General features: G+C 39.1%; 2 protein-coding genes across 3 annotated transcripts; both read right to left on the bottom strand.

Moving 5' to 3' along the window:
• Positions 1–508: 508 nt before the first annotated feature.
• On the bottom strand, positions 509–3,017 carry tmem97 (transmembrane protein 97). The gene is made up of 4 exons (XM_039788604.1): positions 2,984–3,017; positions 1,766–2,127; positions 1,530–1,674; positions 509–997 (listed from the first exon to the last, which is right to left on the bottom strand). The coding sequence occupies exons 1-4, from the start codon at positions 3,015–3,017 to the stop codon at positions 723–725; spliced, it is 816 nt and encodes a 271-aa protein (XP_039644538.1). The 3' UTR covers positions 509–722.
• si:ch211-167j9.5 (tyrosine kinase receptor Cad96Ca) lies at positions 2,225–12,700 on the bottom strand. 2 transcript variants are annotated; one of them, XM_039792994.1, is made up of 13 exons: positions 12,343–12,700; positions 12,219–12,245; positions 12,009–12,099; positions 11,827–11,923; positions 9,656–9,872; positions 8,801–8,939; positions 7,051–7,149; positions 6,727–6,887; positions 6,465–6,602; positions 5,260–5,371; positions 4,681–4,780; positions 4,087–4,186; positions 2,225–3,219 (listed from the first exon to the last, which is right to left on the bottom strand). In XM_039792994.1, exons 3-13 carry the CDS (start codon positions 12,046–12,048, stop codon positions 3,097–3,099), a joined length of 1,326 nt encoding a protein of 441 aa, XP_039648928.1. In that variant the 5' UTR covers positions 12,049–12,099; positions 12,219–12,245; positions 12,343–12,700; the 3' UTR covers positions 2,225–3,096. The 2 variants fall into 2 exon arrangements, with proteins under 2 accessions (XP_039648928.1, XP_039648937.1); XM_039793003.1 differs by lacking the exon at positions 12,219–12,245.
• Between the last annotated feature and the right edge of the window lie 816 nt (positions 12,701–13,516).

Genomic DNA, 13,516 nt, shown 5'->3' with positions numbered 1-13,516 from the left:
TTTCAAAAGTTGGAGTTTTATTATTTTGTGAGCGCATGTGGAGACAAGACACTAGTCTATAGATGAAAGGAGGGATGAACTGGGGCTGTTAAGCTTTTGCTGAGATGTGTACATGTTAGACTTTCCAACAGTCCAGTAAAATGATGTGTAAAGTAGCCTACATTGGGGTGTGTTTTGCACTTTTACACTGTCTAAAGAGAGCTAAAGGTTAATTGCATTACACTGAGAAATATTTCTGTTTATGGCAAGTGAAAAATCCAGCATTCATTGCAGCACTGTTGTATTAGATTGTATTCGATTGCACAGGTGTACCACCTTGTGACTTCTTTACTGAGGATGTGTAAATGGATGCACCATCAGGGCCCAGCGAGCAAGCATGCCACACTAAGTTCTTCATGGATTTACATAAATGCATATTAGGGGGAAAAAAACATATATCCTAATTTCCTACAGAGTCCTTTATAAATGTATTAATTTAACTTTGGTACTAATAAAGACACAACACATGTTCAACAAACAATTTGAAATTTACTATTAAAGAATAACATTAAAAGGGCTTATTCTGGCTGGTTTAACAATGGCCATTTCCTCCAATAATAGCAATACAGACTGATTCACAGCCTCACAGATATACAGTATGTACATAACATATGGTACATTCAGAAATGTAGAAAAACACATCTTAAAATCAGAGTAAATTAGAAAGCTCTGGTCATAATGAGTCAGTTCTTCTTCTTGGATTTGGCTGGCTTGTGTCCAGACTTGGAGGTGGGGTTGTATGTGGAGGACAGCAACATGGTGAGGAGCAGCAGCACAGGCACCAGCAGGTATGGAAAGTATATGGAGACCAGCAGCCAGCGCTCCTGCATGGTCTGGGGACCAGGGTGGGGTGTCATAGGGAACTGATGAAAGAGGATGTGAGCTAGAATCGGGACCAGGGTGGTGGCCACATGTGTGGCATACAGGATGGCAGGAGTCCTGATCCACTTACAGCCACCTGGAAGACAAGAAAGACACTAAGTGATCAAAAGATGTTCCAGGCTCTGCAGAACACACTCTTAAGTAGTTCCAATAATAACTCCTGACAGTTAAGTCTTTGGATTATCCAGCTTCTTGATTGTTTTTGTGATTGGTCTGAAGAAATACAAACAAGCCAGAGCTTTTTTCCCCCTATGAAGACCATCCCTCAGCGCTGACACAGCACTGTGGACTCCGCCTAGTGGCTCAGAACTTAGAATAGACACCGTGCTAGGGATCCACACGAGCAATTTTGAAATAATAGGCTAGGCCTACTTAATGTGGATATTGGCTTGGGTAAATGTATGCCGAATTCATCAATGGGTTGTACACAATTCAAAAAAGTCATTCATTCATTTTCCATGCGCGTGTTTCTGTGTCAATGAGCAAATCAACATTAAACTGGCATTTTTTTTAATCACAGTCAGGCAAACAGCAAACTCAACAGCGTTTCCGCAAATCACCTTTTGTATTAGGCTAACTATAGACTGTATAAAATAGACCGCACTGACCTTTTAGGAAAGCATACGCTGCAACGGGAAAGAAAGGCGTTTGAAACAAAGCCTCGCAGAAAATAAAAGATTTAAACCATTGTGGCGGATCCAGCACCATAGGGTCTTTGAACTCCGATGCATACCACTTCATAAGATCTTTCAGCTGGTGGAAAGAAAGATTCAGTGTGTGAATTGTGTTACAGCCACAACAAAGTTGACTCGTAGTCGGCTAACTTGTCATTACTGACACTTACCGGCTGAGGATACACATGTCCAGGTAGCAGGGCTTGCAAGTCAATAAATAATGTGATAGGAATGTGAGAGGCAAAATAGAAGAAAAAGAGTATTTCTAATACACGGATAGCCATGATCTCTAAATGATCCAGTGCAAATGACAGATAAGAAACTGGGACCAAAGTTAGCAGCAGTAGTGTGTCGTAGAAACGCGTGTTCCCAGGATGGATCCCATTGGCTCGCAGAGGGAGATGGGGGCGTTCCTGTACGCACCATTCATCCCACACAGGAGAAGGTATTGGACGTGATGCTTTAGGTGCTCCTTGTAAATGTCGGAATTCAGAATTAGAATCAAAAAAAGTTTTATTGCCACAATAAGTAGGCTACACTTATGTGGAATTTGCCCTGGTGAAAGGTGCATACATAAACAAACAAACAAACATATTAAACATGAATATGAAATAAACAATAAATACAGATAAACAAATATATACATACAAAGTAACTGTTGTATAAGAAAAAAGGCTGAATGGGTTGAGTGCAAAATTTGCAAAGAATATATAGTAGGCTATTTGCAGTGGGCAGATGTAAAGTCCAGGATGAAGGTTAGTGCAAGTGTGGTGACTAGGGATGGGGAGGGGGGGGGGGCTTGTTGGTGAGGCTGACTGCTAAGGGGAAGAAACTTTTGCTCATAGAACTAGTTTTGCACAAAATGTGTTCTAATTACTCCAATTTAATAGTTTTTTTAATGTATATTTAGTTCATTATTATTTTTTCTCAGTATTATCGGATTATCTAATTGTTGGTATGCATATATTTTTATATAATCTTGAATTGTAATGTCTGTTCTTCTGATAGCTGCATTTCCAAAGCAACGTGCCAATATGTTCTATATGTTTTTGGTTTACAAATGTTTGGAGGATAAATAATAAATATTGAAACACGCTATCAATGAACATCTATAATACACCAAAAAGCTAGAATTAAAATATTAAAGTAAGTAATGAAAAACATATTAATAAGAAATAAGAAAACACCGAAAAATATATTTCAGAAAGTAAACATGTAGCTCCTGTGCTGCTGTGCGCAGTGAGCAGATTAGGCACATCACACAGTTTTTTTAAATTGAGTTTTCAATATGATGGACATAAACAAATAAAGATAAACAAAGTTAAAACACAGAACATTACAAATATTTTACAGTGATAAACAAGAACATATAAGTACATACTTTTTACCCTGCTGTCTGTTGAGTCGTTTATGTGTGATCATCTTCCAGTTGCTATATTTCAGACAGCACTTGAAAGGCTGACCCAAGCAGATAAATGTAGTCTAAAAATACATTTAACAGTTATTTGATGCTTTGGCATTTAGTTGGGATTTGTATCTTCAAAGGTGACACTGGCTGCTCGAAAGATATTTTTTCAGCCTCATCTTTCACCAAAAGCTGTGGACTCTCAACATCCACATAATCCTGCAAAAAAAAGAAATTCATATATAACTACAAGGACATTTTCATTAAATAAAACACCACTACAATCTACCGTTTGTCTAAGTGCAGTAACAAAGAAGAGGAATTCTTTCTTGGTGTGTCTGAAAATATGGTGTGTTACATCAGTGGTTCCCCCCCAGCCCTGTCAGATGAACTCACGAACCCCTTCATTAATTCCCAGTGTATGTTCCAAATGTAGAACACCATACATTATATTGTTAATTTTGTTCATACTTGTTGAACTGTCAATATTTAGGTTGGTGTGGTCAGCAATCATAGGCTACTTCATGGAGTGAAGCTGAATGTTTCAACCATTTATCCATAACTGTTAGCGAATCATTTGAACGGTTTAGTCATTACTTTTAGCTATTTATTTCTTCCATTTATTCATTACTTTAAGCTAAAACTTAAGTGCTTACTTACTAACTAGTTTGCACGCACTCTTACATAACTGCAACATGTAGCGTTCAGGTGTTACAGCTCATATATTTATTTAGTCAAAACAATCTATTTTCAAATTAGTTGAGCTGAATCTTTCCACATACCCAATTCCGGCAACAGAAGTACCCCCTGGGGTAAAAGTACCCCTGGTTGGGAATCACTGTGTTACATAATATGATAAAGTATGAAAAGTCATATGACTTTACATGCTAGATTAAAGTCATATGACGTTAATCCTGCAGTCTAATCTAAGATAGGTTCAGACTATTATGGCACCAAGAAGGTCACGTGGTGATGGTTTTGTTCCTTTTTACAAATTTTGACAAAGAAATGATAGAAAAGATGAAGAAAAAAATGATGTAACCTTTTAAAGATCAATAAATGCTAATGTAGCCAGCTATTTCTTACCGCATCGTTTTCCATGATGTTCTCCAGCATGCGGACAACGTCTGTGAATGAGGGTCTCAGAGGGTACGGCTCCAGCCAACAGTCTCGCATAATATGAAGTCTGTGGGGTTTAGACATTCATGGGATTCATCATGTAATGAGCTGCTGAGAACCAACTATCATACTTAACACTAAACATGTTATAATAACAATTTTATAGTGCTATCTGGGGTCAAAACGTATTCAGATTTAGACTGATAATTTGGGTCAATACTGTTATTGCCCAGTCGTGAGCTCTACCTCTGATAACACAGAAGTTTCTCCCAGACTAAAAAAAGCAGCAAATACATTTTATGTCATGAGCGGCATATCATTAGTTTGGACCTTAATGTTGAGTTTTTACTGTCACTACAAAAAGCCAGCATGAGCCCTCTGATTATGAGACTACTGCTTTTTGATAGTGCTCAAAAATCCAATCAATCAGTTAAACAATAAAGTAGGCCTATACATGTGCAAATAATGCTTCCGGTGTGTATATGGACTATGCAGTAGCTGCCAAAAAAGTGCTTGTCAAAAGCGGCTTTTGAAAAGTAAATGAGACAAACATCTTCTTACATCTCTGGTCTGCAACCGTCAGGGTTTGTGTTCTTATGACCAAGACAGATGTGGTACACCACTGCCTCGGATGTCTGAAGGTTTGGGTATGGCAGCGTACCTGAAAATGTTTTTCAGAAAGATGTTACATATGAGATATTCCAAAGTAAAACAAACCTACATGACATTTTGTATTGATTAAACAAGTCTTGTTTTTCAACTCAAGATCTTTACTTAGCTGCTGTCTTTTAAAATGTACCATGGCATGTGCTAATTTCATACTCTCAATTGTTTTGTAAAAATAGGCCTCACTATACTGTGGACATCATCGTCATCATATATATCAGACTTTAACAAAGAGATCAATATTCCCTATTATGTAATTTGACCAGTTTCACATTTATCCAGACTGATGACAGTTTTAGGGTGGTCGGGAAAGTGCCTACTGCCTTGAAATTAATAATTTACAACTAAACTAAAGAGGCAGTCAAACGATAAAAAATCTCCTTTAAACTTGAAGTGGACCACCTTGGCCTTTCATTTAACCTAGTAAATTTAATCATTTTGTGAAACCTGTAATTACCTGAGCAACCAACTTACCAAATGTCTGCATCTCCCACAGCACGATGCCAAATGCCCAAACATCTCCCTTGAAGCTGTAATAGTTGTTCTTGAAGTACTCAGGTGGGTACCAGCGCAGCGGCACACGCTGCTGCACATTTACATACAATGGAAAAAGTGATATTACATTCAGAAATGTGACCTGTAAAAACTTACAACCAGCTCATCACACTATAGACCACCATAAATACATATATTTTAAAACAATTTGAGACATCAGTATACAGTGTCATTGGTAACTGTCATTTATTGGTATAACTTTAGTAAACTAACGAGCTCATGTTGGAAATTATGAGTGACGCTTACTGCTGCCCTTTCTCTAAATCAAGGCCACATCTCTCTGAAACCTCTGGTTTCCTGTTGCAGAGGATGTTGCTAAATCCCCCTCAACACACACACACACACACACACACACACACATACACATACAGTATATAGATTACTTTTGAGTAGCAGGAGAGACATTTTCAATTAGCTGCTGAGGACTCGCGCTCTCTGCAGCATACGGGCTGGGCTCCCATAAATGTCCTGACATTGTAACTTGATAGAACACTTACCTTACTTAAGAGTCACAAGTTCACACACATATTTACCCAAAAGTTATGCATTGTTACAAGTTCATAAGGCGATGGTACAAGATGTGACCATAATGGTACAATAATTGTACAAAATGGTTTAAATTGTGTCTAAACTGGTACAAGATGTGTCCAAATAACTTTAAATAATTTATTAAATAAATAATTAATTTTTATAATGGCACAAAATGTTTCCAACTGTTATGATATGAGACCAAAATAGTACAAGATATTACCAAAAGTCTAATAAGGTTTGACTAAAAGTGGCACAAGATCCATTTTGTGCATTTCTTTTTGCCAAAACAATGCAGCATGACCCTTGACATGCTATCTATATCCATTTTAATAAGGTTGGGCTGTAAAGCAGTTCAGCAGATTTGTTGGCAGTTTAAGGGCTGGCAAAAAAAATGACAGCCCTGTCAGTTTCAATACATAGTAATATTTAAAAAGTTAAGTCACAACTTGGACAAGCTGTTACCTGTTAAAGTTAATGTTCTGATGGTGTCAAGCTCAGTCATTAGGGTTTTAGGACATCACAATTGGAACTTGACAACTCGTAGGAAAACTGAAATCCAAACTGTATCAACAGGAGAACTGATACTGTCTTACCTGTGGGTTTCTCCAGCGGCTGCTGCGGCGACTCGTCATGCGTGTAAAGTCTCGGGCGAGGCCAAACTCCGCCACTTTCACCTCCCAGGGAAACTTATTGACCATGATATTCCTCAGAGCCAAGTCACAGTGCACAATCTGCAGGGAAGACCACATCAACGCTGCTTAGCATGGGTCTATGATTGGTCAGTGTGGATAAATAGTAGTATATTACATTTCCATTCACCAATCGACAGCTGAGTACTTCATAATATGTTGTTACCATTTTGGAGCGCAGGTGCTGCATGGCCAGAGCGATGTGGTAGGAGGCAATGGTGAGGAGGCTCTGCAGCTCAGGGTCCTCACTCAGGTTGACTCTGTTGGTCTGCAGGAAGGTCCTCAGAGTGCCGTAGCTCACATACTCCATGATCAGAATGTAAGGCTCTGCATAAATCAAAACATTGTGAGAGGATGGGGGACTTACAGAGAGGAATATATCCAAGGTCTCCTCTACCTTCATTTATTATCTTTCAACCGGGAGCAAAGGGACAGGACAGTGGTTTCATTCTTGCAGAGGAATAACAGTCTGCGGATAACTGTCTCTCACCCTCCGTGGTGTTCCAGTCCAGTAACTGGAGGATGTTCTTGTGGTGCACCAGTTTCCTCATGATGGAAACCTCTGTGTCCACACGCTTAGGACGGACACCTCAAGGAAGAAAGAGAGAGAAAATGAAACCAAAGCTTTTTGACAGAGCAAAAAAAAAAAAAAGAATCTAAGACTTAAAAGTGAAACAACTCCAACTCATCATCACCATTGAAATCTGACATGTGAATGTGCGTTCACATTGGTGCTTGATATTTTGACAAAGTATGCCACGTGGTGTGTGTGTGTGTAACAATATAATCTCTATAAACAGATATTTGCATATTCTGCAGAATCTGTAGGCAGCGGGCCAAGAGGCAGAATGCATTGGACTAAATGCAATCTCGGAACCCATCGGCAATTATATTTTTCTGCATTATATTATGTTAATCTGCATTTTTATTATAGAACTCTTGCGTCTGAAGTTGCTAATCTGACACTTAATAATGACTGCCGCAGAACCCACGAAATGAAACATTGGCAGTAGTCCCCAGCAGTGGCGGTTCTAGACCATTTCAAATGAAGGGGGGCAGGCTGGGGCCATATGCGATTTTAGGGGTACCAAATATATTAAGCACAAGTGTTACATACCACCAACACATACCACATAGGTTTGGACTAACAAAACACATGTAACATTGAAAAAAGAATACTCATTGTTTCAGTCCTACATTTTATTTATCACTGCACATGAATAATATAATATAACAATAGGTGGTTTTAAGAATGTATGAACATTTTTGCCACAGGGAGCAGAGGGGGGTCGAGTCTTATGCTGCGTTCCAGACACAATTTTTAGCCCATAAGTTAGGACTTCAAGTCGTGACTCACGACTTGGTAACATTCCAGGCAGAGTCACGACAAACCCTTCTAGCTAGCATTAGCTTGCGGCTACCTAACGTTGACGTTAGCTAGCTGATACTAGCGATTTCTAGTCGGTGACATATTTTGGGCTTCATTTAATAAACATAACCTGTAGTAGTACACAATCGTATGTGTATTGTTTTGATTACAATGTGCGGAATTACTTTACGTTGCCTATTTATGTCTATTTATTTCTATTTCTCACTGTTAATCACCGGCGTCTGTACAGCATCAACAGGGGTCGCCATTGTTGTTTAGCTATGTGTGTGTGACGTCAAAAACTGTAACTGGGAGTACAACAATCTGGTACGAGTTCACAGGTAGTAAGTTACGGGTTTGACCGCCGTTCCAGGGCGCTTTCACAGGTAGAAGGTTGTGAAAACACGGGTTACGGGTTGCCTGGAACGCAGCGTTAATATTACGGGGGCCCCCCACCCCTAGAACCGGCAACTGGTCCCCAGAGGCTAAATCGTTATCAGATGGGTTCACAATATGAACGGATGATATGAACTACCAAAACAAACTGAAACTATGTGAATAATAGTTAGTCACACTGTTCCAACACTGTCATCACACGATCAAAAGAACAATTTCTCAAGTGTCTGTAGCCAGATTAATGTGTCTGTTTGCATGACAAACCATGGTGTGCCGACCCTGCTGTGTTTATGTGATTCCCCTGTGTCTCTGTTGACGCTGCAGGACATGGTTAGAGTAACCTGGAACCAATGTTCCCAGGTTATTAAAGCCTGGCTGCAGTGCTACTCTATGCCTCAACTGATCATCTCTGCCTCCAGGACAGCGCTGCCTCAAAGAAATGCTTCTAGGTCTGAACCGCCAGAGATGTCTGTACCTTCCTTGGTGATCTTGCAGGTGAACATGTTGTGGCCTTTACACGTCCCTCTGGTCATCTTGGCCTGGTAGAAGACGCCCTCCTTCCCTGCTTTAATCAGCTGCAGCAGGTTCAGGTCTGACTTGGTAACATGGGGAACCTTGAACAAATACCATAAGAGGTGACTTTGGGTTAGGCGTACAGGAGACATTAAGAGGACATGCATCCTGGTCAAAGTCACACACTCACTCACTCATTCATTCATTCGTATTCATTGTCACACCTGGAGAACACTGGGGGCACTGTGAAAGTCATGTTTTTTGATTTCTCCAGTGCTTTCAATACAATTCAACTATCACTGCTCTGGGGGAAGCTATTTGGAGGTGGAGTTGACCCCACCCCCCTCCACACACACACACACCTGTCCGAATGGACAATCAACTACCTCACTGACAGACCACAATATGTGAGGCTCCAGGACTGTGGGCCAGATGTACGTACATTTGCGAAAGCAGCGTTATCAGCGCTATGGCCAACCCGCAGAAAGCGCGTAAAGAGTAAAATATATCTTTATTAAAAAAATGACAGTATTAGTGCTGATCAAGTCTCCTTTGGCACAAAGGAGACTTGATCAGCACTAATACTGTTAAGCCACATTGATGAGATAAAACACATCATGTGTCACATGTATAGTTAAAATTCAGTTAAGCGTATCTTGCATGTGAGATTTCCTCTGCTGTGCCTCCAGCTGACTCATAACGGAAATAAAGCAGCCCTTAAGTAGGTCAAATATCTGACCGCATAAAATATCAGCATCATGTGATGACATGAAGACGGTTATGCTGTCCTCACTAAAGGTTGGTGTATCAGTAGTACCTGCTGCAGGCCTTTCCGCAGCCTCCTGGAGGAGGGCCTGACTGTGCTGCTCTGCTGCAGGGGAATTTGGAGAGGAAGATCCTCTTCCTCATCCTCCTCCTCCCCCACTGCTGGACCTGGTTTCATAGGCATAAGGGGAGCTTCCAGCCGAGGAACAGCATCCAGCAACAACTTGCTACGCTGCAGCTCTCGAATGGTCCGGACCAAAGAACGATATCTGAAAGAAAAAGTGATGTATATATATTGTATATTGGGGGGTTAAGGATTCCAGCAAAAGCTCAAGGCAGCTGTGCCAGGAGGGTGTTGTTTGCTGGAGATAAGATAAAGAAAACTAAATATCTACCTGCTTAACCCTCCTGTTGTCCTCGGGTCAAACTTGACCCGATTTTTAAAAGTTTCTACATCAGAAATTTCGGATTCTTTCATCCAAATTGCCCAAAAATGACATGGATGGATCCCTGCAAGTTAAACGAAGGATCAGTTCACTACTTTATTGAATATTGAGTGTTTTTCCCCCCAAAAAAAACGGTTTAAATGGTTTCAAAACAAGATCCTGAAACTAAACTTTGACAAAACACAAATAATTACTGTAAAACTAGTGGTAATACATTGGTGTGAGTGGTATGTACAGTATACTGATGATAGTGTAAAAAAACTCAGAAGAAAATGTTGAAAAAAAGTGTCAAAAAGCAATAAAAGGTGTCTAAAAAGCATTTAAAAAAGTGTCAAATTTCAGTTTTGACCCGGGAGGACAAGGGTTAAGAAACAAAAGTTGGAGTAGGTAATGTTTCTGTGGGAACATTACTATTTCCAGTTGGAAGCTTAAGAACCTATTTCACAAGAAATCCTTGAATATAAATAATCTATTTCTTATATTTCTTTTAGCACAGTGGTAATGTTAATGTTAGCATGCTAATATGCTCACATTGACAATGCTAACATGCTGATGTTTAGCTGGTTATAATATCTTTACCATCTTGTTTTTCTGTGTTAGCTGTGTTATGCTAACAAGCACTAAGCTCAAAGTACAGCTGAGGCTGATGGAAATGTCTCTTTTTCTGCACCGGTACAAAGTACAAATTTAAACGTTGACCTGATGGTGGCACAAGATGAAAATTCAGGGGATCAACAAAGTGATTACCATTAATCCTGAGAGGAATTTAACCGTCATTTTATGGCAACCCATCTAATGTCACTCAAACCCAAAACTTTCAACCTGCTGGAGGCAAATAGAATTGACAGAATAATCACCCGGGTCATGAGTGTCAATACCAAATTTTATGGCAGTCCTAGTTGTCAAATATTTTGGACCAAAGTGGTGGATCGACATACCTCGCATTAACCTATGGTGCATTTCTGCAAAAATTCATGGTGTTGGCTATTTTCGGCAGACATTTTGACATGGCAGGATACGGAAGAGGATTAAGGCCACATGTGAAAACATTTATTGAGTTGTGAGTTAATCTCAGAATTCATCTTTATTCTCAGAATTCGGCTCAGAACTCACATGTGGCCCTAATCCTCTTCAGTACAGGAAAACCTCATGTGTAACTAAAAACATAAAAAAATAGCTGCATTCAATTTGCAGGTGTTTGCACTTGGCTTATTAGGACACTTAAATATTCTTAAAATGATGTAGGCCTATTTGTGAATTGCAGCTCGTTGTTGTCGTTGGGATGTTCTGTTGTGTTTTCTAGCTACGACTTATATTTTACATTTCAATGTGCAATTATACAGCATCTTGGTGCTTTTATGTACAGCACTTTGGTCAGCTGAAGCTGTGTTTAAATGTGCTCCCGAAATAAACTTTACATAAATACAAACGGAGACATCATTAATGTTGATATTTATTAATTACACCTGTGCTACAATTACGTGCTATGACAATGTTAGTCCGCTGTTAAAAAAAAAAAAAAAGGTATTTCATTGTGAAAACTAAAAACCCTCAGTTTTCCTATGATCTAAAGCAGATAATATGATATCTAGAAATACCAATTCAAAGGCAATTGCACTTGTTGATGCAATATTGAATATGTTACACTTTGTGTTTTCAGCCAATAAACCTTATTGTTCTATAAACATTTTACAACTGCAATGTAAACTCAGCCAAATCAAATGACACATCCAGTCATCCAGTAAATTCCTTGTGAAATCATTTCAGCCTGCCTTACTTTCGGAGACACACGACCCCCAGCAGTGTGAACACCAGGATGGTGAAGGAGAAGGCCCCTGTGAGGATCCAGACACACCGGTCCAGGCCAAAACGACCTAAACGAGTCAACAGGACATAAACAGTCAGCTCCAACACGCTCTCACACACATGTCAGTGAACACAACTGGATGTAAATCTTACCTGTGGCAGTCGGGTCTCCATTGGTGGAATTAACCGACATTGTGTCTTCTGCTCAACAAGGGCGATTTTGATGAAAGAACATCACCTCAGCCTGGAAGGTGATAGTGTAGCAATTAAAATGACACCAGTGATCCAAAGAAAGGCTGAGCAGGAACAATATTAATGATGTACTTTATTTTTATTAATTACACAAAGAGGAAAAATACGAACGTTGTAGAAGTTTGATGTAAGAACATCCTGTGAAGCCCAAAACCATAAGAACGCAGAGTAAGAGACACATTAAGCTCATACATTCACATAAAAAAAACTTTATTACCATACTACACCGCCTTACCTTTGTTTTCTGATGAACACCAGTTTGATAAGTGACCGATGATGATCCGAAGCCAGCTGGAACCGTTACGTTGAAGCAGTCTGTCTGTCTCTGTTCTGTGTTTATTCTGTCCGGAGTTACCTAAAAATGCACATCCCTTCAAGAATTCAACAATCATGTGTTGTGTTAACCTTAAGCCTGTCTGTATTGTCACCAGCGAGAGTTCTCATTGTGTGCCAACCACAACATAAGCAGAGGAAATGAACAGGAGCAGCGGGCGGTTTGAGCTGCATGACACTCTGTATCACATTCTACATGTACCTGATGTTCAGCACAAACACTGAACTATGGTTATTTAAACTCTCGCAGACATCCGAACTTAAAAAAACTTATCTTGAATGGGCTGTGGTCAATAAAGTGATCACTGATTAGATTGTTTGGGATAGGAAGATTGAAAAAAAAAAAATCAGTTTAGGCAGCCTAGTTTTGTTGGATGCAAACCACCCAAAATCAGATTAAAAGATTATTCCAATGAAAAACTTAAAATATGGTTGGTTTGAATGAATTTCTATGAGAGACTGTAACGAGAACAAAGTGTATATGGGTATTTTTTTTAGACATGTTTAACCCTCATTTTGATGTATTCAGATCTTTCACCTTAGTAAAAATAGCAGTACAGCAAAGTAAAAATATTCCAACACAAGTAAAAGTCCTGCATTAGGTTATTATCAAACTGAAAGTATAAAAAGTAAGTGGTTCCCCCGTCAGTGTTGGTGGTTTACTTTACTGTATGAGTCATTCCATAGAAACAGCCCACTGTTCTGTCCACAGGCTTTGAAAAAAGCAAACACTTTAATCATACTTTTTAGTCACATTTCATTTTTATATTTTAATAATGAACATGTTCTTTGAATAGTTATAACTATTTGAGCCATGAATTGGACAATGTTTGTTTTTAATCAATTGTATAACATTCCAAGTAAAAGAAAATTGCTATATATAATTGCATATATGGATGTTTAAGAGCATCTTTTGAGTTTAAAAAGATATTTCTAAATGCAATAATGTTTACACCAATATCACATTCATGAAGTGGATAACAAAACAAAATAAAATACCAACTAAATATTGTAAATAATATTATGAAAATGTCTGTCCCCTGGTGTCAGGTCACCAGTGTTACCACTTAACAATA

This window comes from Perca fluviatilis, chromosome 2 (genome assembly GCF_010015445.1).
Source record: "Perca fluviatilis chromosome 2, GENO_Pfluv_1.0, whole genome shotgun sequence".
Classification (NCBI taxonomy): Eukaryota; Metazoa; Chordata; class Actinopteri; order Perciformes; family Percidae; genus Perca; species Perca fluviatilis.
The sequence above is the reverse complement of the archived record's forward strand: the minus strand, read 5'-3'. Positions and strand labels throughout refer to the sequence as shown.

Coding starts and splice junctions, on each gene's coding strand:
- tmem97 (XM_039788604.1), bottom strand. CDS start 3,017: ATGATCACACATAAACGACTCAACAGACAGCAGG. Junction 1,675..1,765: donor GACATGTGTATCCTCAGCCG/GTAAGTGTCAGT, acceptor TCTTTCCACCAG/CTGAAAGATCTTATGAAGTG. Junction 998..1,529: donor AGCGTATGCTTTCCTAAAAG/GTCAGTGCGGTC, acceptor CTTGTCTTCCAG/GTGGCTGTAAGTGGATCAGG.
- si:ch211-167j9.5 (XM_039792994.1), bottom strand. CDS start 12,048: ATGTCGGTTAATTCCACCAATGGAGACCCGACTGCCACAG. Junction 9,873..11,826: donor GGGGTCGTGTGTCTCCGAAA/GTAAGGCAGGCT, acceptor TTTTTCTTTCAG/ATATCGTTCTTTGGTCCGGA. Junction 5,372..6,464: donor GCCGCTGGAGAAACCCACAG/GTAAGACAGTAT, acceptor GTAAATGTGCAG/CAGCGTGTGCCGCTGCGCTG.